This window comes from Neofelis nebulosa, chromosome 7 (genome assembly GCF_028018385.1).
Source record: "Neofelis nebulosa isolate mNeoNeb1 chromosome 7, mNeoNeb1.pri, whole genome shotgun sequence".
Classification (NCBI taxonomy): Eukaryota; Metazoa; Chordata; class Mammalia; order Carnivora; family Felidae; genus Neofelis; species Neofelis nebulosa.
In genome coordinates this window covers 98,905,874-98,927,134 of record NC_080788.1, presented here as the reverse complement: position 1 = coordinate 98,927,134, position 21,261 = coordinate 98,905,874, and the positions used below count along the sequence as shown (strand labels likewise).

Sequence of the window (21,261 nt, the reverse complement as noted above, 5' to 3'; positions counted from 1 at the left end):
ATAAAGTATATGCAAATTAGTAATGATAGTTATTTTGCTTTTCCTAGCCTAGGAAATCAACTTTCTCCTTAAAATCTCCTGGAACAAGGCCTAATACAGGCCGACATGGCTCTACCTCAGGCACTTTACGAGGTCATCCAACACCATTAGAAAGAGAACCATATAAGATAAGCTTTAGTCGGATTGCTGAAACTGATCTTGAATCAACTGTGTCAGCACCAACCTCTCCAAATACGCCATCTACTCCACCGGTATCTGCTTCTTCGGACCTTAGTGTGTTTTTAGATGTGGATCTCAACAGTTCCTGTGGTATGTATTTGATAAAACCATTTGGTAAAAAAGGAATCTTATGTTTCAGATAATTCTTCTCATCATTTTAATTAGGGAACTTTAGAATCCTTTGCACACTATATTAGTGTGGAAAGTGGCATTTAAATGTGAAAATAATGATTAACACAAGGGACTAAAGCATCATTTGTGTATTGTATATGCATTTATTTTCTAATTTATTCATTAAACAAATACTTATTTAGTACCTTTTGGGCCCCACTACTACTCTAAAGGGAGCAATAGACAGTAAGAAAACAAGAGATAAGTTTTGAAAGAAGTTTAAAAAGAGTCTGTGCTAGAGAGAGAACTACTCATGCTAAGAAAGGAAAAACATCCAACCTACAAAGGTAACTATGCAGGTTCATTTCTTTTAAAATATGGCAATAGAGGATGATAAAATTCTGTACTCTCTCTGTTACTACATTTGTTACTTTATGCAAACATATTTTTAAAGTAAAACCATACATTTTACCTCTCTTTTCAAATTAACTTTTCTCATTCCAATAGGCAGCAATAGCATCTTTGCTCCAGTCCTCTTGCCACATTCAAGTAAGTGAGTTGATTCTAATGAAATGACTGTACAGATAATAATCGAGTTGACTAAATTTGTATATGGGTATTTTGGTTTTGGCAACATTAAAAATTTTTTAATAAATGAATAAAATTCTTATAAATAAGTGTAATTATTTGCTTAAAACTCAGAATTTTGGAGGCACTTGAGTGGCTCAGTCAGTTAAGCGTCCAGTTTTGGGTCAGGTCATGATCTCACAGTTCACGAATTCGAGCCTCACATTGGGCTGTCAGCACAGAGCCCGCTTCAGATCCTCTGTCCCTTCTCTCTCTGCCTCTCTCCTGTTTGTGCTCTCTCTCTCTCTCTCTCAAAAATAAATAAAGTGTTAAAAAAAATTTTTTAATAAAAAAACCTCAGAATTTTGAAGGCATTTTCCCATTGTCCTCTTGGTTTCGTGCTTGCTTTTTAGAAGTACAACGTCATTCACTCATAAATTATTCATGCATAGTTTTAATTTTTATTTATATTTTTAAGTTTATTTTGAGAAGGAGGAGAAGGGGGAGGGCCAGGGGGAGGGCCAGAAGGAGGGAGAGAAAAAAAATCCCAAGCAGGCTCTACACTGCCAGCACAGAGCCCAATGTGCGGCTCGAACTCACAAACCATAAGATCATGACCTGAGCCAAAATCAGTAACTGAGTGAGCAACCCAGGCACCGCTCATGCACAGTTTTTAAAGGCCTATGTGCAGGCACTAGTCTAGGGTCCGAGAGATAGAACACTGAACAAAATAAACAGAAATCCTCTGTCAGTGACCCTATAGTTTCAGTCCTTTTTTTTTTAAACTAGAGTATACTTGTGGTAGCAAAGGGACCCCAAAATACAGTGCCTTAAATGAAATGGAAATCTGTTTCTCACAATTGCAGGCCAAGTAGACAACTCTGCTCCACAAGCTAGCAAGGCAATTCAGGATTCTCAAAGTGGGTCTTCCATCTTTGAGTTTTGACCAACTGGTTCATTTTCCAGCCAGCAGGAAGGTGAAGGTCAAGGAGTTTTGTTAGAAAAACGTGATCTGGGAGTTGTTGTCTCACATTACTCTGCTTTCTTCCCAAAATTTAGTTACACAGACATTCCTAGCTACAAGGGAGGCTAAGAGATGTTGTCTGTAACTGGGAAGCCTTTTGTCTTGCTAAAATACATAGGATCCTATTACTGAAAGGAAGAAAAGGAAAGGTGCACTGGGGGACAGTTAGCAGTGTTTACCACAATATATTCAAGAAACTTCTAGGATCTTCTGTTTTTATTTCTAATGTTCTACACATATACAATGATCTGCTTTGATATGGGTCATTTTTTTCTTTAATTTTACTGTCTACTTATTAAGCCCTTTAAATGTAAAAAATTCATGTCTTTGATGTCTATAAAATGTTCCTTGTATCATTGCTAATAATTTCCTCCCAAACAAGTTCTCTGACTTCCTTTTTTGAGCTCCTTTTCCATATTGTACATCCTAGATTGAGCCTCCAACTTTCTTTTATCTCCTATTGTCCATATCTTTGTTTTCTTGTTCTGTTTTCCACAAGATTTCCTCATTTCATCTTCCAACTCATCTATTTTTTTTTCATCTATCATGATTTTGAATTTTCGAGAAATTCTTTCTAGTTACCTCTGATCATGCCAATTTTATGTCACCCTGTTGTCCTGGTTTTGTGGATTCACTGTCTTATCTCCTGTAGGATTTGGTATTTTTTGGAAAAAATTTTTGCTTTGTTTCTTATATTATTTCCTTTCTGAGTTCCTTCTATTAGTTGTAGTCTCTTTCATATTAGAGGTTTTCTTTTCTTGTTTGGTATCCTTAGCTTTTCATATGTTAGAGTGAGGCAAGATAAAGTGATGGGAAATACTATATCCATGGGCAAAGCTTGTTGACTTCTAGGTTTCACTGTGAATAGAGTGATGAGAAATTTTTACTTAGGAAATCCCCAAATGTCAGAATCTGTGAGGCCTCTTCTCTAGGAATGTTTAGTTTTTCCAAAGAAAGATCTTCAAGTCTTCTGCCTGGGTGGTCTCAGCATTTAATATAAAAATCTGTGTTATCAGCACAGCCCAATGTTTAGATTCACCAGAAAGTAAAATCCCCAATCTCCTATCGAGTTTTAATTGTTCCTTACATAGATTTAATCAAGTCTTTTGTTTTCATGTCCATGCCTTCCATTATACCAAGTGCCTTTAAGTCCTGATCCCTCCTTTAATTCTGTGGACACATTAACTGCTGTTTGACAGTATCACTAACTATAGACATTTGGGTTTCATCTTCCTCCATTTGTCTCCTTCATGTACATTGTAGTCCACCTTCATGTACTGAAACTTCAAGATTCAGTTGTTTCTTGGTTTCAGTGAAGTTTGTATGTTTCTTTTTTTCCTTGTTGTTCTGTGGTAGAAATGTTTTTACTATGTATATTTGTTTCTTCTAGTGCTGCTATAACAAAGTACCACAGACTGAGTGACTTAAAAGAACACAGTTCTAGAGGATATAAGTCCAAAAATCAAGGTGTTGACAGGGCCTTGCTCCCTCTGAAACCTTTGAGAATCTTTCCTTGCCTCTTCTAGCCTCTGGTATTTGCTAATTATCCTTGGCATCCTTTGGTGTATAGGTGCATCACTTCGGTCCCTGCCTCTGTTGTCACATGGCCATCTTCTCCCTGTTTGTTTCTTTGTCCCTACTCCTCTTCTTATGAAGACACCAATCATACTGGTTAGGGCCCACTTTGATCCTAACTTGATTACATAGCTGTGAAGACCACATTTCTAAATAAGGTCATATTCACAGGTACTGAGGGTTAGGACTTCAGCATATCTTTTGAGGGGACACAATTCAAACCATAACACCATGCCATTTTATTTATTTATTTATTTTTAATTTTATTTAAATTTTTTTTTTTTAATATTTATTTATTTTTGAGACAGAGAGAGACAGAGCATGAACGGGGTAGGGTCAGAGAGAGGGAGGCACAGAATCTGAAACAGGCTCCAGGCTCTGAGCCGTCAGCACAGAGCCCGACGCAGGGCTCGAACTCACGGACCGCGAGATCATGACCTGAGCTGAAGTCGGCCGCTTAACTGACTGAGCCACCCAGGCGCCCCCATGCCATTTTAGAACCAGCAGTTCTAGACATTATTTTGGATGGCAATAAAATATGCTTTCCATATGATAAAGAAAATTTCATCTTGAAATTTAATGGAGGATGTTAAGAATAGCTGCATAAAATTCTGACTCCCTAAAACAAATCCTGAAAGAAAGAACATTGTACGTATGAAAAGTGCTCACATACAGTGAGTAAAACAGCAAGACTCCATTAACAATGGACATGAATAGACAGTTCATGTGAAAGTAGGAGCAAGCCTATGTTAAAAGGTACTCTCATATGTTATTTATCCCTTGTAAATTGGTGTATTAGTATGACCCTTTTGGAAAGAAATCTGTAAACAATATGTCAAACCATAAAAATGTTCATACCCTTTGGCTTACTCATGCAATAGGGAATTGAGTACTTTGTAAGAGCTACCCTGCTAGATACTACAGATTCAGTGGCAAACCAGAAAGATCAAGCTTCTGCCTTCATTAATACAAAATACCAATTTTGGGAAGAAGTCACATACATGATCACATTGTTCCTCCCACTCTCTTGGTTCTTCTATTTTACTTTCAGCTCACTAGTCTGTCTTGCTTGTTTCTCTTCATATTTCCAGTCAGCAAAGATTGGAAGGTTACAAGATTCAGTCCCTGGACCTCTTCTCACTCACTTGTTTGGCCCATTCAGTCTTATATTATCTCTATATTGATAATTCCCCATTTTTTTTTAATCTACCTGGAACCACTTGACTTTTTGACTCATATACTCAGTGACCTTCGACATCTCTATTTGGAGATTGAATAAGAATCTCAAACTTCTCCAAAACTGAACTTGTTTTCATCCCCTGCAAAGTAGTTCTTCCCATAGCCCCTTATCCCAGCTTTAACTGTATCTAATTGCTTAGGCCAAAAATATTAGAGTTATCTTTTATTTCTCTTTCTCATACCCCCAATGTGATTCATCAATAAGTCTTGTTTACCCTCAGAATATATCCAGAATGTAACTGTTTCTCACCATCTCTACTGCTGTCACCTTGATCCAAGCCACTGCTGTAGTAGCATTTTAACTTCCCACCTTCCCCACAGTCTGTTTTCAATATAGCATCCAGGTCCTTTTAGAATGTAAGTTAGACTTGTTTCATAGCCCCCCAGTGGCTTTCCATCTCAAAGTAAATGCCAAAGTTCTTTCAAAGGGCCCAGAATGTCCTATGCATTTTAGCCTCTTTCGATATGTCAGACTTCACCACCTACTGTTTTCTCCTATCACTCACTCTGCTCCAGCTACTCTGCCTGATGCACACAATAGATGCATCCCCACATCAGGACTTCTGCCTTTGCCATTCCCTCTGCTTAGAACGCTCTTTACCCAGTTGGCCTCATGGCAGGCTCCCTTGCCTCCTTCAGGCTTTTGTCCAGTGTTACCTGAGTGAGGCCTTCCCTAGTCACCCTATTTAAAATTGCTCCCCTCCTATCTTTTCCTATCTTCCTTCCCTACCTAATATATCTTCTTCTAATTTATGACCATAATACTTTTACTTATTTACCATGTCCACTTTCTCTCCCCAATGCAGAATATAAGCTCTGTAAAGACATGAATTTTTGCCTGTTGTGGTTCACTACTATATTGCCATAGTGCCTAGAACAGCGCCTGGCACTATAGCAGGTGCACAATAAGTGTTTGTTGAATAAATGTATGGACGGATGGCAAAAAAAATTGGAAGTAACTTACATAGCTAACTAATATTACAGAAATTGTTTAGTAAATTATCCTACATTCTAGTTTTAAACACTGAAGCTACTTAAAATGCTCACAAACACTAATCTTGTAGGGAAGTGGGGTTTTTTTTTATCGTTTTTAATTTTTTTGAGATAGAGATAGAGCAAGCGCATGAGCGGGGGAGGGGCAGAGAGAAAGGGAGACACAGAATCTGAGCAGGCTTCAGGCTCTGAGCTGTCAGTACAGAGCCAGGCATGGGGCTTGAACTCATAACCTGTGAGATCATGACCTGAGCCGAAGTCAGAGATTTAACCAACTGAGCCACCCAGGTGCCCCAAGGAAGTGTTCTTGATAGAAAAATAAAATTGTGTTGATGCTTCAGCAAGGATTGTTGACTGCCTGCTATGGAGAAGTATAACATAGTGGTTTTGTGGTCTGACTGTAGAGTCAGACCTATATTCAGAAGCTCTCACAGCTTTTCTACCATCATTTAGATATTTTCCACTTCCATGAGTGTGTGTTTCTGTAAGGAAGGGAAGACCCACCTAAGTCTGACTTAAACAGTAAAAAAACATTCTGATTCACATAACTGGAAGTCTAGAGGAAAGCTACTTTAAGATTTGTTGAATCAGTGGCTGAGTGATGTTATCAAAGACCAGGTTTCTTTTCAACTCTTCATTGTTTTGGCTAAATTACCAGCTTTATCTAAGACTGTTTTTCTTCAAGGTCATGAGAGTGGTAGTGGGAGCATAACAGTTTGTGTGCTTTGCTTCTTTATTCCATCAGGTAAGAAGAAAAGAGAGGTACAGAAAAGAGAGACAGACTGGCAGAGTACTTTTCCAGAAGGGCAAGGAACTTTGTTTTCAGTAGCTGCTAGCACATCTTCCAAATGTGAACTAGGTCACATGCCTTCAGCTAAACCAGTCACTGTGGCTGAAGGATTGGATTACTCTATTGATTTGGTCTAATCAGGCCCCATCTCCAGACTTAAGGGATAAGGTCAGCTTTCCCTGAAGCACAGGGCTACATGTATGAAAGGAAGGTAGATTAGAAATCTATCATGTTAAAAGAGTGAGTCCTGTGCCCCCTTCTTTGTTTTCCTTTTTACTTTTAAAAACATTATTGGGGCGGCTGGCTGGCTCAGTCATTAGAGCATGCAGCTCATGATCTTGGGTCATGATTTCAAGCCCCATGTTGGGCATAGAGCTTACTTTAAAAAAGTATTTATTATGGAAGTATAGTTGACATGCAGTATTATATTAGTTTCAGATATTCAACATAGTGATTTGACAGTTCTCTATATTGCTCCATGTTCACCATAAGTGTTGTTATAATATTGACTATATTCCCTATGCTGTTTTTTTCATCTCTTGGACTTATTTATTTTATAACTGGAAGTTTGTGCCTCTTAATCCCTTTCACCTATTTTGTCCATTCCCTTACCCTCCTCCCCTCTGGCAGCCACCAGTCTGTTCTCTGTGTTTATGAGTCTGTTTCTGGCTTTTTTTTTTTTTTCCAGAACTCACATAAAAGTGAAATCATATGGTATTTGCTTTTTCTTTGTCTGACTTATCACTTAGCATACCCTCTTGGTCCATCCATATTGTCACAAATGGCAAGATCTCATTCTTTTTTGTGGCTGAGTAATATTCCAGTGTGTGTGTGTGTGTGTGTGTGTGTGTGTGTGTGTGTGCCCGCACGTGCACCCCATATCTTCTTTATCCATTCATCTACTTTTTAAAATGTTTATTCATTTTTGAGAGAGAGAGCATGAGTGGGGGAGGGGCAGAGAGAGGGAGACACAGAATCCAAAGCAGGCTCCAGGCTCTGAGCTGTCAGCACAGAGCCCCATGCATGGCTTGAATCCATGAACTGTGAGATCATGATCTGAGCCGAAGTTGGACGCTCAACCAACTGAGCCACCCAGGCATCCCTATCCATTCATCTATTGATGGATACTTGAGTTGCTTCTATATATTGGTTATTGTAAATAATGCTTCACTGAACACAGGGGTACATATATCTTTTTCAATTAGTGTTTTTGTTTTCTTAGGGTAAATGCTCAGTAGTGGAATTACTGGATCATATGGTATTTCTATTTTTAATGTTTTGAGGAAACTCCATACTGTTTTCCACGGTGGATGCATCAGTTTACATTCCCACCAAAGTGCACAAGGATTCCCTTTTCTCCACATCTTCACCAACACTTGTTATTTCTCTGATTGGAGTTGGGGTGCACTAGGCCGAATTGGCCAACTAAACCACATGAGAGAGACTCACTATCACCAAGAGTAGTTTGCATCCAAAGACAGGGCAAAGGATGTTGGGCAGGCCAAAGGAATATATCCACGGCACATAGTGCTCTGCCTAACATCCCACAGCATCTGCCAAGACCCCATAGGCATACTTTTTCCACTACTGACACCCTGAGGTAACAAGACCCATGAGGTGACTGCAGAGTCACATGATCAGGACAGCAGTTTTTTACGTGGAGTAACGAGATTGACATCTTTACTTGGATATTGCATAAGCAGTTCACACACAATGTGTTTAAAATTAAACTCGTCAATTTTCCCAACTAGTTCCTGTGAACTCAATCTTAGTATAATGATAAATGAGACATGGTCACTGCTTTTATAACAACTGTTTATGGAGAGAGATCAAATAGACTTGGTCCTTAACTATAGGCATTTTTGTCATATGAAAAACAAAAGAAATAAATGAAAATAGTACTTTTTTAATGTTTGTTTGTTTATTTTGAGAGAGAGAGAGAGAGTGGAGGAGGGGCAGAGAGAGAGGGGGAGAGGGAATCCCAAGCAGGTTCCACACTGTCAGTGCAGAGCCTGATGCGGGGCTCAATCTCACATGAGATCATGACTTGAGCCAAAATCAAGAGTCAGACACTTAACCGACTGAGCCGCCCTGGCGCCCCAGAAAACAGTTCATACTCTATGTCTATTTGGCATAGAATTTTCTCCTGAATACTTTATCATCTTGTTAATTCTCTTTAATGTGGTTATATAACATGTCCTTTATCAGTGAGAAACTTAACAAAGAGAAAGGGTTATTTGATACAACCGTACCTTTTGCTCTCCTATTTGGAGGTTTTATTACCTGTGTAGAAATGTATCTGATACTAGCTGCTTCAGAATTATGTATGATTATGTATGCTCTTTCTCTGGAAGTTACTACAATATATGCAAATATGTTTGTTTGTTTGTTTTAGATTTTAAAAAGGCTTTTGAGATACAGAATCTCATCATTAATTTTAATTAAATTGTATGTCTTCATGTAGCCATGGTACCTGCCATATATCAAGCACTACCACTGTACTAGTGCTTAAGGATACAAAAATAAATACACACTGCCCTCAAAAAGCTTACGGTTTTTAGTGGAGAGGATAGGTAAACCAACCATCAGCTACAATACATTCTGACATTTGCTGTAGCAGAGTTGATCACGTATTGAAATAAAGTCTTGTCTTATGATTGCACTGTGAATTGTGGTTAAACTAATCTTTTTTACCCCTAGAGTCTTTCTTCAGTTCATGTGGTAGTTTACATAAACTAAATGAAGAGCCACTGATTCCTCCTCCACTTCCTCCTCGAAAAAAGTTTGATCACGATGCTTCAAATTCCAAGGTAGTCAATAGGACTTAGGTTTGCCTTAACTTACTCAACTTATTCAAAGTTGTGAATCTTCAGAACAGTGCTTGTTCTTATAAGAAGTCTGTCAATTATAATTTGGCTACCCTTTAAGTTTTAAAACACTTTGGTTTTATTTGAAAAATACTTCAAATAATTGCTTAATTCTTGGAATATTTTTTTCTAAAAAGAGGCTGGGCAGATTCACATATACTTAGAAGTATGTTTTCTTTCTGGTAGAAATGGAAAAAACTTTAGTATTCAAAGCATTCTTGAAACTTTAAACCAGCACTTCTCCAAATTTACTGCTTCAGAATCACCGGGAGGCTTGTTAAAACCAGATTGCCAGAGTTTCTGATTGAGTAGGTCTAGGGTGGGGCACAACAATTTGCATTTTTTAACAAGTTCTAAACTGGGCCCCAAGTTATACTACAAGTAATTTATTGATAAATCTGATCATTAAATTAGGTTAACCTATTTTGAACCTCTGGATTTAACTGAACACATAAGAATTTTTCAGTCTTTTGAAACCTTTCTTAACAGATTTTTCAGGAGAATGGAGGTATAATTTAATTTTTTTTTTTTTTTAGGGAAATACGAAATCTGATGATGACCCTCCTGCTATTCCACCAAGACAACCTCCTCCTCCAAAGGTAAAACCCAGAGTTCCTGCTCCTACTGGTGCATTTGACGGGCCTCTGCATAGTCCACCTCCACCACCGCCGAGAGATCCTCTTCCTGATACCCCTCCACCAGTTCCCCTTCGGCCTCCAGAACACTTTATAAACTGTCCATTTAATCTTCAGCCACCTCCACTAGGACATCTTCACAGAGATCCAGAGTGGCTCAGAGACGTTAGTACCTGTCCAAATTCACCAAATACTCCTCCTAGCACGCCCTCTCCAAGAGTACCACGTCGATGCTATGCGCTCAGTTCCAGTCACAATAACCTTGCTCATCCTCAAGCTCCCCCTGTTCCACCAAGGCAGAATTCAAGCCCTCACCTACCAAAACTGCCACCAAAGACTTATAAACGGGAGCTTTCACACCCCCCATCGTACAGACTTCCTTTGCTAGAAAATGCAGAAACTCCTCAATGACCTTAGCCATATGTAGTCATTGACACTGGAATGGTATTTGTAAAGGTTTTTTTTTTTTTTAATTTATTCAGAAAAAGGCATAGTATTTTAGTACTTTTTACAAATAATGCTCTTACAAAAATGCTACTGATCAAATAAGCTTTTAAAAATCAGAAAAATAAAAATACAGAAGTCCTTTACCATGATCCTCAGGTGATCAGTAGCATTGCCTTGTTTTGGATCCTCAGTGCTGCCAAAAGGCCAGTATAAAGAATTTATATTTGCACTGTAGACTCTGCTAAAATATGGTTTAAAGTGACATTGATTGCACTGAAAAAGGGGATAGTGCATTTGTGGAATTTTTCAAATTTGAGTAATAGATGCCTTTTTAAGGCAATGAATTTACACAGATTTAGGGGGTGTATGGTATTACTGATTTTTAAACCTCTTTGACCATCTTCTAGTTTTTACTTCTAGTTTTTACATGTAGGAGAATTGTGAAAAACACCCACTGTTCTTAAACTCTTTAATGCCATGTCTTAAATGCCAGAATTTGCTGCTGAAGACAAAAATGAAAAATAGAATGAAAATAGTAGAATGCACTGTAAGTGTTTATTATTTTGTCAAAATGTATACAGAGACTACCTAACCCAATCATAGAGGGAGAAAGGGCATGTATCTCATTCAGATGTGCCTTTTGTTTTTGCAGACTATGGTGTCTTTAGCTAATGAGTTGCCTATTGTTTTGGAAAACAAAGTTAATATGCCATGTATGTACAGTTTTGTTTATATTGTATATTTAAAGATAATGCTAATAACCTATATAAATTTAAGTGACTCGAGGCCTATAATACAATCTGCTACTTTACTAATTCAGAAATTCAGAGTAAAAATTCTTATGGCATAGGAACCAACTGCTTTGCCCTCAAAACCTAGTAACTTTATAAATTTCATGTTAACTAAAAATTTTTAAAATATTTTTTTTTACATTGGTAACATTTAAACCAGCAAATACTTAAAGCTTTATTAAACTTTTTATTCAGAGAAGTGAATAAAACTTTTATTTGCCATTTGGACTCCTGGGTTCAAAGTGATGAAAAAGCATGTTTTGCTAATAGTGTTGTAGCAGCAGTTGTAAAGTAGCCAAAAGCCACGTTGTTTACTGGTCTGTGGCCTTTTACTGTGCTTTGTATCAGAGTTCTTAACAAGATTAATAAATTACCCCAGTCTTAATTTTTAAAAGATTTTTAAAGTATGTGTTTTCATTTTAAGAAACAAGGGGAGAGATTGTTGAGTTCTATGGAAATAAATACACCTACATTATTTACAATATTTTGTGCAATTTACCTTACATAATCCCAAAGAATTTAAGTGATGTAAATTTTAGAGGGATTACTTTTGTCTTAACCGTCAAAATGCAGTCAGCAAGCTTCCAGCAACTATTTTTATGCATTCAGATGAAAAATTAGAAACATGCTAGGGAACTTTGATAAGGATTGTAGCCTTCCTTGGCAGGATCTTGGAACCTGCCTGGGTTTAAGGCCAATAACTACCATGTGAATTAGTCTCCAGGTAAAAACACTCTGAGGTTGCCTTTGTTTTTTAAAGAGCAGTTTATAACCTTAGCTTTGGAAGAGTGATTTAAACTACCTGTTTGTTAGGCCTGACTTGTAATTGAGCGGAGTGAGGCAGACCAGCACGCTGGGGAAGCGGGTGGCCTCGTGCTCGACCACGCCCAGGTAATGCTGCCTTCCCGGCTTTGTGCCTTTGCGCACGCGCTGTGGAGCCCAACTTCGCCGCTAGGAGGCGCCGGGCCCTCTTCAGGTCGGCCCTTGGGGCGGTGCGTGTGGATGTGACGTCACCGCGCACGCCGCCTCTTGTTGCCGGGCAGCGATGGCGGCTACCCTGGAGTCCTCCGTGGAGGACCCACTGCGGAACTTTGTTCGAGTTTTGGAGAAGCGAGATGGCACAGTGTTACGACTGCAGCAGTATGGCTCTGGCGGCGTGGGCTGCGTTGTTTGGGATGCTGCCATTGTTCTTTCTAAGTACCTGGAAACGCCCGAGTTTTCCGGCGATGGGGCCCACGCTCTGAGCCGGCGGTCGGTGCTGGAACTGGGCTCTGGCACAGGGGCCGTGGGGCTCATGGCCGCTACCCTCGGGTAAGAGCTGGCAGGAGGGGGCGCCGCTTTTTTCGGGAAACCCACATTACTGGTTTACCATACTGTGCCTACACCTCAATCCACCTTATTTTACAGGGCTGATGTTGTAGTCACAGATCTTGAAGAATTGCAAGATTTGCTGAAGATGAATATTAATATGAACGAGCATCTTGTCACTGGTTCTATTCAAGCCAAGGTACTGAAATGGTTTGTATGGCCTTTCAGCTTGTTTTAAGTAATGATTTGTAGTTTACCTTAAATTGCATTTCACTAAAAGCATAGTTAATACGAAGGGGACTTTTCAAGTCTTGTTTATAAAAACTGTATTTTAAATTATTAAAGCAACAATTAAAATATTTGGTTGACATTTTTAAGGGGGGAAGAAATAGAAGACTTGTCTTCTCCACCAGACTACATACTGATGGCCGACTGCATATACTACGAAGAGGTAAGTACTCAGTGGAGCGAAGTGCCCTTCCTTTAGAAGTGGTACCATGACTGGTGGATTTCATAGTGCACATTTCTTCACATTTTAACATCTCTAAATGCAGGATATTTGTCCTAAAGTTGATGACACAGTAAAGAGAAAATAAGTTTTAAGGAACTGTATATGTACACTCATGATAAACATATATACCTCTGAAACAGTTGAGAAAAGTGTCATGTGCATTTTACTAGAAGCTTCTGTAAGATTTTAAAAGGATTTTGCCATTTGGATATTATGAAAAGCCAAGTTTTTTAAAGCTCTTCCTAGTGAACATGTTGACCGTGACATTGAGAATTAAGTTGCTTTGTAAAGAATTCATTTTTCTGTGGCAAAATTATTCAGAATGATTTTTAAAAATCCGTTTGCATAGCATTGTGGGCGTCACTCATTTTTAAAATAACGAGGGTTGAGCTAACTTATGTTCAAGGTATTGTCAGACTTGCCTTTGTGGGCAAAATCCTAAATTAAAATAGATTAAATAAAATTAATTTTTTAAGGGTGAAGTCAGTTCCATTTCTTTTCCCATGGGCATTCCAAAATGCCGTCACTTAACTCCTCTCTTTGGAAATTGAAATCAGTGTAATGGTTGATTAGTTAAGAGAAGTTTACCAGTCATTAGTTACAACAGAGCTTTAACCACATGTACTTTGTTGAATTGATTCAAAGATGGATAAGTTGGAGGGGAATTATAATTACCCTCCACTTCCCCTGCCCCCTTTTTATAGTAAAAATATAAATTTTTAAAAATCGTAAATAAAAACTATATCCTTTTTTGAACAGTCTTTGGAGCCATTGTTGAAAACTCTAAAAGATCTTAGTGGATTTGAGACTTGTATTATATGTTGTTATGAACAACGAACAATGGGAAAAAATCCAGAAATTGAGAAAAAGTATTTTGAGGTAAGTACTGTACTAGATATGTTTTTGTACTGATTACCCTTCTGTGAGGCTGTATGTGACTGTGTGTTCAAGTATATTATGGTACTCTTGAGTGGGGAAAACATTCTGGTTATATGAACCCAAGGAGAGGATCTTGCATTGCCCACCGTTCTATTAAGCCTTCTGCTTTTTTCATCTTTTCTAATCCTTTATTTCTTTTTCTTTCTAAATAGGTGATCTAGTATTTAGAGAACAACCTAAAATAACGTTTCTTGATTAAACACTGTGCTAACTTTGTGGAACATATTGATGTATGTATTACTTTTGGAGTAAACATCATGGAAACATTGATATGTGATATGTTTTTATCTCTGTGGTTTTCTCTCTGTTTTTATGAAAGCTTTGACCAAGATATCGTATCTGCTTTTTTTTTTTTTTTTTTAAGTTTACTTATTTATTTTGAGAGAGAGTGAGCAGGGAAGAGGCAGAGAGAGAGTGAGAGAGAGAATCCCAAGCAGGCTCCCTGCTGTCAGGGCAGAGCCCAGCATGGGGCTCAATCCCAAGAACCCATGAACTGTGAAATCATGACCTGAGCTGAAATCAAGAGTTAGACACTTAACTGACTGAGCCACCCATGTGTCCTGGAAGAAGACCTATCTACTTTCAGTTTCTCCCTCTCTCCCTCTCTCCCTCTCTCCCTCTCTCCCTCTCTCCCTCTCTCCCTCTCTCCCTCCCCCTCTCCCCCTCTCCCCCTCTCCCTCTTTTTCACTTTTTACTTTGAAATAAAGATTCACACAAAGTTGCAAGAGTAGTATATAGAGTCCCATGTATCTTTCACCCATCTTCCCCTGGTTGTCACCCAAACGCTTTTGATGGGCAAAAATCCATCACTTTACAAGTGACTCCTCTTGAGGGTACATCTACACAGCCCTGAAAGGACTACTTTACTTAAATGAGAAAACAAATATATGACTCTGCCTCAGATATGTGCCAAAATGGTTTATATTTTCTTGACAATTAAAGTTAATGAACTTTTGAGAGTATAATTGAAAATTTTATATTGCTGAACTGTTTCAGTTGAATTAAAACACATGTACAGTGCACATATATCCAGTGCTCGGCTCACTTTTTCATGTGTATACACCCAAGCAACCACCACCCTACATAAAGCTATAGAACACTTTTACGACCTCAGAAGGCTCCTACATGCCCTTCCCTAGTCAGTACTCTAAAATTAACCATCATTCTGACTTCTGTCACCACAGGACACTTCATGTTACTGAATTTAAAGTATATCTCTTTTAAATTTATAGCTACTTCAACTAGACTTTGACTTTGAAAAAATTCCTTTGGAGAAACATGATGAAGAATATCGAAGCGAAGATATTCATATTTTATACATCAGAAAGAAAAAACCGGTAAATATATTCCTAGCTCCTTTATCCTCTGAGGAGATTTCATTAGCTGGGCATGGTCTCTGAGCTAATGTGTGGTGTAGATGTTGATTGTGATGTGGAGAAACTGCTCTGATAACTCACTGAACTAAGGCACTTTCAGTGTTAAGATAATCTCCCTGGCCTTGGATTCTTCCTTTAAAATTAGGCAGGCTTGGGGCGCCTGGGTGGCGCAGTCGGTTAAGCGTCCGACTTCAGCCAGGTCACGATCTCGCGGTCCGTGAGTTCGAGCCCCGCGTCAGGCTCTGGGCTGATGGCTCAGAGCCTGGAGCCTGTTTCCGATTCTGTGTCTCCCTCTCTCTCTGCCCCTCCCCCGTTCATGCTCTGTCTCTCTCTGTCCCAAAAATAAAAAAATAAAAAAATAAAAAAAAAAACGTTGATAAAATTAGGCAGGCTGCTTTTATAAAGGTCCTTTCCATCTGTAAATAATAGAGGTTTATAATTGGGCATCAGCTTAAGCAAGGAACTCAGCTATTTATAAGTTTGTATTGTCTCTTATTAGTTCTGACTTTTGTGAACTTTCTCCAATCATTCAAAATTTGTTTTAAATTTATTTATTTTGAGTGAGGGAAGGAGGGGCAGAGAGAGAGGGAGAGAGAAAATTCCAAGCAGGCTCTACACTGTTGTCAGCACGGAGCCCAACTCACGGCTCAAACTTACGAACTGTGAGATCATGACCTGAGCTGAAGTTGGATGCTTAACTGACTGAGCCACCCAGGCGCCCCAAATTCTTTTAAATTGTCAAAGTAAAATATAATAAGGTAGGTCTGTACAGTAAATAAAAATGCACTCTGTTAAATAGAATTTATGTATGTTTCCCTTTTTTGTTGCTTTCCTTACCTGTTACAGTAATTATATTTTATGCAAGTTGCCTCTGTGATGCCTAGAGTTTGAACCTGTAGAAAGGAAGAATTGTGTCTCATCCATTTTTATATCACCTTCTGTATATGTGACTAGTATAAAGCAAAGACGTGGTCAAGTTTATGCATTAAAGATGCTTAATTTAGTAAATCCCACTTGTTTCTGTTCTCTTTGCTTTGATTGAATTTGTTGAATTTGTTGATGAAGTTTTCTCATTATGTGAATTCTAGCCAAAAGCAAATAACTTGCAATTTGGGAGATCAAGGCTAGGTGTTAGACTATAAAGAAAGAGGATTAGTGGGGTTAGTAATTCAGATCTACTAACTTTTATTTGGCATGGTGCTGGAGATATAAAGATAAATTTAAAAATGTTTTAGGTCTTAAGGAATGTGGTTTTAGCTCAGGCTGTTGTACGGGGTTTTTGTTTGTTTAAAGGTTTATTTTTAGGGGTACCTGGGTGGCTCAGTGGTTAAGCATCCAGCTGTTGATTTCAGCTCGTGTCACAATCTCATGGTTTGTGAAATTGAGCCCTGCATCAGGCTCTGTGCTGATAGCACGGAGCCCGCTTGGGATTCTCTCTCTCCCTCTCTCTCTGCCCCTCCCCAGCTCACGTTCTCCCTGTCTCTCTCAGAATAAATAAACATTTAAAAGAAGAAGAAAAAAAAGATTTATTTTTGAGTAATCTCTGCACCCAGCGTGAGGCTCAAACTTACAATACCGAGATCAGGAGTCACATGCTCTACCAACTGAGCCAGCCAGGTGCCCTTGTGTAGTTTTGAAAGTAGGATTTTTTTGAGGCATAAAGATTTTGTGTTTCCTAAATGTACAGGCTTCCTTTTTTTTCCCCCCGCAAAGAATCACTTTTTTTTTTTTTTTAATTGTTAATTGTTACAGAGCACAAGCAGGGGTCGGGGAAGAGAAATCCCACAAGCATGAGCAGGGGAGGGGCAGAGAAAGAGGGAAAGTGAATCCCTAGTGGGCTCCACACTGGGGCCCAACAGGCTTGATCTCACAGCTGTGAGATCATGACCTAAGCTGAAATCAAGAGTCAGAAGCTCAATCAACTGAGCCACCCAGGGGCCCTGAGAGAGAGAGAGAGAGAGAGAGAGAGAGAGAGAGAGAGAGAGAATCTTAAGCTCCGCACTCAGTGCAGAGCCTGATGCAGGATTCAATACCACAACCCTGGGATCATGACCTGAATAGATCAAGAGTCCAATGCTCAACCCACTGAACCACCTAGATGCCCCAGAATCAGTTTGTTTTGAAAAAGTTGGTAACATTCACACACCATAAAATTCACCCTTTTAAAATGTACAATGCACTGGTTTTATAGTATACTCACAGAGTTGCACAGCTGTCACCACTTTTTAATTCTAAACATTTTTATCACCTCACAAAGAAACCCCATACCTATTAGCAGTCACTTCCTATTCCTGCCTCTCCCTAGCCCTTGGCAACCACCAGTCTGTTCTCTATGGATTTTCCTATTCTGAACATTTCCTATAAATGGAACCACACACTGTGTGGCTTCCTGTATCTGGCTTCTAACAGCACAATGTTTTTAAGGTTTACCCATGTTGGAGCCTACATCATCAGCACTTAACTCCTTACAGTTTTTTTAAGTATAATATGTTTTTTTAAATATAGTTTTAATGTTTCTTTGCAAGCATATACTACACCTTATCCATTCATCACTTGATAGGCATTTCAGTCGTTTTCACTTTTTGGCTATAATGAATAATACTATTATGAGTATTCATGTGAGAATTTTTGTGTGATCTTTGTTTTCAGATCTCTTGGGTATGTACCTTAGAGTAGAATTGCTGGGTTATATGGGAATTCTGTTTAACTTTTTGAGGAATTAATAAACTGTATTCCAAAGCTGCTGTATCACTTTACGTTCCCACCAGCAATAGCCGAGGGTTCTAATTTCTTTGTATCCTCACCAACACTTGTCATTGTCAATTTTTTGATTCTAGCCATCTTAGTAGGTATGAAGTGGTATCTCATTGTGGTTTTTATTTTCATTTCCCAAGTAACTAATGATGTTGAATATCTTTTCATGTACTTACTGGCCATTTGTATATCTTTACAAAAGTACTTTGCCTGTTTTTAAATTGGGTTGTCTTTTTATCGTTGAGTTGTAACAGTTCTTTATATATTCTGGATACTAGACCCTTACCAGAACGTGACTTCCAAATACTTTCTCTCATTCTGTGAGTTGTCTTTTTGTTTTCTTGATAGTATGTCCTTTGAAGCACAGGGCTTTTTAATTTTGATGATGTCCAGTGTATGTCATTTTTCTTTGGTTGCTTGCATTTAGGTATCAGCAACGAACCATCTCCAAAAATTATGCATGGCTATTCCTTTGAATTGCATTTAGCCATTACTAGGCATATTACCTAGTATTAAGTACCCAGTAAGTACTTAAAGTTTCTTTTTAGAAAGCCTCTTTAAAGTTTTAAAGTTTCTTTTTTTTTTTTTTCTTATAGAAATCTCCATCGTGAAATCTTTAGTCATCTTACCCAAGTCTCTAATAACCTGGGTAAGCTAAAGATGTGAGTGGAGCATGTGAATACAGCATGGGAAGATTGTGTTCACAGATTATTCCAGCATGTCCGTAGAGATTTGATATATAAATGAAAACTACCATGGGCTGTCTGCAATTCAAAAAATGATTACTGACTGCCTGCCTGCCATTGGGCCTGAAATCCAACTTAGTTTACTTTTAGCTCAGCATCAGGTTCTGCTTAAAAGAAAATTGCTTATCAGTCACTCCTCAAATGAAAATAGGTATTGCGATTTGCCAAAGTCTGCCAGAAATAAACAGTGAAGCAGCATAACCATGACTTGGTGTATCTTCAGGAAACCAGGGATAAATTGATCCAATTTCTAAAGAGAGACATCTATTACTATGTAATTATGTTTAAATTGGAACTAGTAAAATTTAGTTGTCTTCAAGATAGATAAATCTAAAAAAAGATTTTTATTTTAACATAATTCTGCAGTGGTTTTATATATACCTTCCACTTCATTGCCGTTATTAAGATAGCTTTAGTATTTAAATGTTCTTTTATTTAAAAAAAAATACTGTTTTCTATATTTAAATTAGCCAAAGTTTTATTCTTTTCCTCCACCATACATGTCTATGTGAGTTGGATAGTAAATTATACTGTAATGAGTTGGTAAGAATGAAAGTAAGAAATCAGGAGTGGGGAAAGGTATCTTTACAGAATCTTCCATTTGAGAATGGAGTGAGAATAAAAAGCCCACTTTCAGGCTTGTGCACTTATGTGGCTCTTGCACTTCTCCTTGTGTGTATCTTCTAGGAAAATGACTAAAATCACTGGTGTTTTTACATGGAACAGAGAAAGGTTTTTAAGTAACTACACATGTAGTTCTGTATACATTTAGCAAATGATTTCGGTTCTGTGTCGTCTGTTTTATGTTAGTGATGGTAATCATCTGCTCAGACTCGGATCTGTCGAGGACTTCAGTCATACCAGTTGTGAAGAGTAATACTAACTGGATGGGATTCTGGTACTTACAGGCATTGGTGCTTGGTGGCACATTTTATGTATTAAAATAAACATTGTTTTTGAGATCCTGTGATTTTGTGAATGTTTCAGATAGTTTTGAAGAAAATGAATGTCTAAAGCAGGCTTTCCAGCAAAAGAACCATTCTTTCCTCCAGGCTTCCTTCAGTCTTTAAAATTTGTTTTGCTGTTCTTTCTCAAAATACATTGTTCATACTGCCCTTAGCATTTTATTAAGCAGTTTATTAAACAGTGTAAACTAAATATATGATACTTTGTTAGTTACAGATAGCACCAGTTATTATCAGTGAAGTCTATTTAGCCTTTTTCATAACGTTGTAGAACTTGTAAAAGTAAGTCTGACATTGACCAGCTATAGTGATCCACCCAGATTCCTCAGATCCCTGTTCACCCTCCTCCCCTGTTCACTATGCTTCTAATACTCAGTACCTCCGGGTCTTCGGCCTGAAGTGCTCCTTGACATTTCTGTATGAAAGCCCAGCTCCATTACCTCACTTAGGTGTACGTTTACACTCTGGAACTCTCTGGAGGAGCTGGGTTGAGGTCAGCCTCTACTGCTTGGTCAGAATCACCCCTTTGCTTGGGCGTGCTTCCTTCCCTGTCCTATTCCCACTCCTTCTTCCTTAATAAGTCATTCGCATGCATTCATTGACATCTGTTCTAGAGAACTGACGTAAGTTACTGACTGCAGATTTAAGTAATTTGTAACATTAAATCGTGGGATTTTTCTTTTCCTATTCTGGAGTAAGACCAAAACAGACTAAAAGGTACCAAGGTAGCAAGTCTCCACGTTGTAAGATCAGGGCACCACTGGTGGTTAGGACCCATGAGCACTGTAGGGCTTACCGAGGGCTGCCAGTTCGTGGAATGCCCTGTCCTGAACCACCATTCCACAGACAGCTGGGAGGCTAGGGGGAGGCAGTGTTGGGGAATGGGATTTAGTCCTTTGGGCTGTCATGAGAGAAGGGACAGGGAGCATCTGTACTCAGAAACCACGAGAGGGAGGCCTAAGGGAACACCTTAAGATTCAGGATGCCTTTAAGAAGGGGAACCCAGCATTTTCCCCACCTGGTTGGATTTGTGTTTACTCAGCAGGTTAGCATATCTGTGTTGCTATTCCAGAGCACAGGAATAGAACTGGAGGGCAGGGGCTGCCAGGCAGAGAGGTATTAAAGATGGGTCCTGTCAGCCTAAGAGTTGGAGGCTGAAGGACGTGTGCAATCACATGAGGAAGTTCAGGGGCAGGTGCTATAAATGAGAGGTGTGATGCCAGGGACTGGGGATCAGCCAGAATGTAGCCAACTCTCAAACCTCCAGGGACTACCAGGGCTGGGTTGCAGGGGAGGGGAAGGAGGGGTTGCCACTGTGCACCGTGAAACCTATAGGCCCGTTATCAGCATGCAGTTGTCGCCAATTAGGGAGCCCCTTTTGTAAAGCGGTGATTCTCAAACTAG

At 38.8% G+C, this 21,261-nt stretch overlaps 2 protein-coding genes across 6 annotated transcripts in view; both read left to right on the top strand.

The window, feature by feature from the left end:
* The window catches only part of SOS2 (SOS Ras/Rho guanine nucleotide exchange factor 2), a 92,211-nt gene extending 80,557 nt beyond the window's left edge, over positions 1 to 11,654 (top strand). For 3 of the 4 annotated variants that reach the window (XM_058738979.1, XM_058738980.1, XM_058738977.1), the window contains 4 exons: positions 48 to 309; positions 838 to 879; positions 9,219 to 9,328; positions 9,922 to 11,654. In XM_058738979.1, coding sequence (XP_058594962.1) covers positions 48 to 309; positions 838 to 879; positions 9,219 to 9,328; positions 9,922 to 10,431 — 924 coding nt within the window. In that variant the 3' untranslated portion in view covers positions 10,432 to 11,654. The remainder of the gene's footprint in view (positions 1 to 47; positions 310 to 837; positions 880 to 9,218; positions 9,329 to 9,921) is intronic. The other variant, XM_058738978.1, reaches the window with a different exon arrangement.
* Positions 11,655 to 11,767: 113 nt separating this feature from the next.
* Positions 11,768 to 19,854, top strand: VCPKMT (valosin containing protein lysine methyltransferase). 2 transcript variants are annotated; one of them, XM_058738989.1, is made up of 6 exons: positions 11,768 to 12,569; positions 12,666 to 12,776; positions 12,945 to 13,017; positions 13,837 to 13,956; positions 15,249 to 15,353; positions 18,743 to 19,854. In XM_058738989.1, the coding sequence occupies exons 1-6, from the start codon at positions 12,304 to 12,306 to the stop codon at positions 18,755 to 18,757; spliced, it is 690 nt and encodes a 229-aa protein (XP_058594972.1). In that variant the 5' UTR covers positions 11,768 to 12,303; the 3' UTR covers positions 18,758 to 19,854. The 2 variants fall into 2 exon arrangements, with proteins under 2 accessions (XP_058594972.1, XP_058594973.1); XM_058738990.1 differs by lacking the exon at positions 12,945 to 13,017 and having other exon boundaries at positions 12,666 to 12,765.
* Positions 19,855 to 21,261: the final 1,407 nt, after the last annotated feature.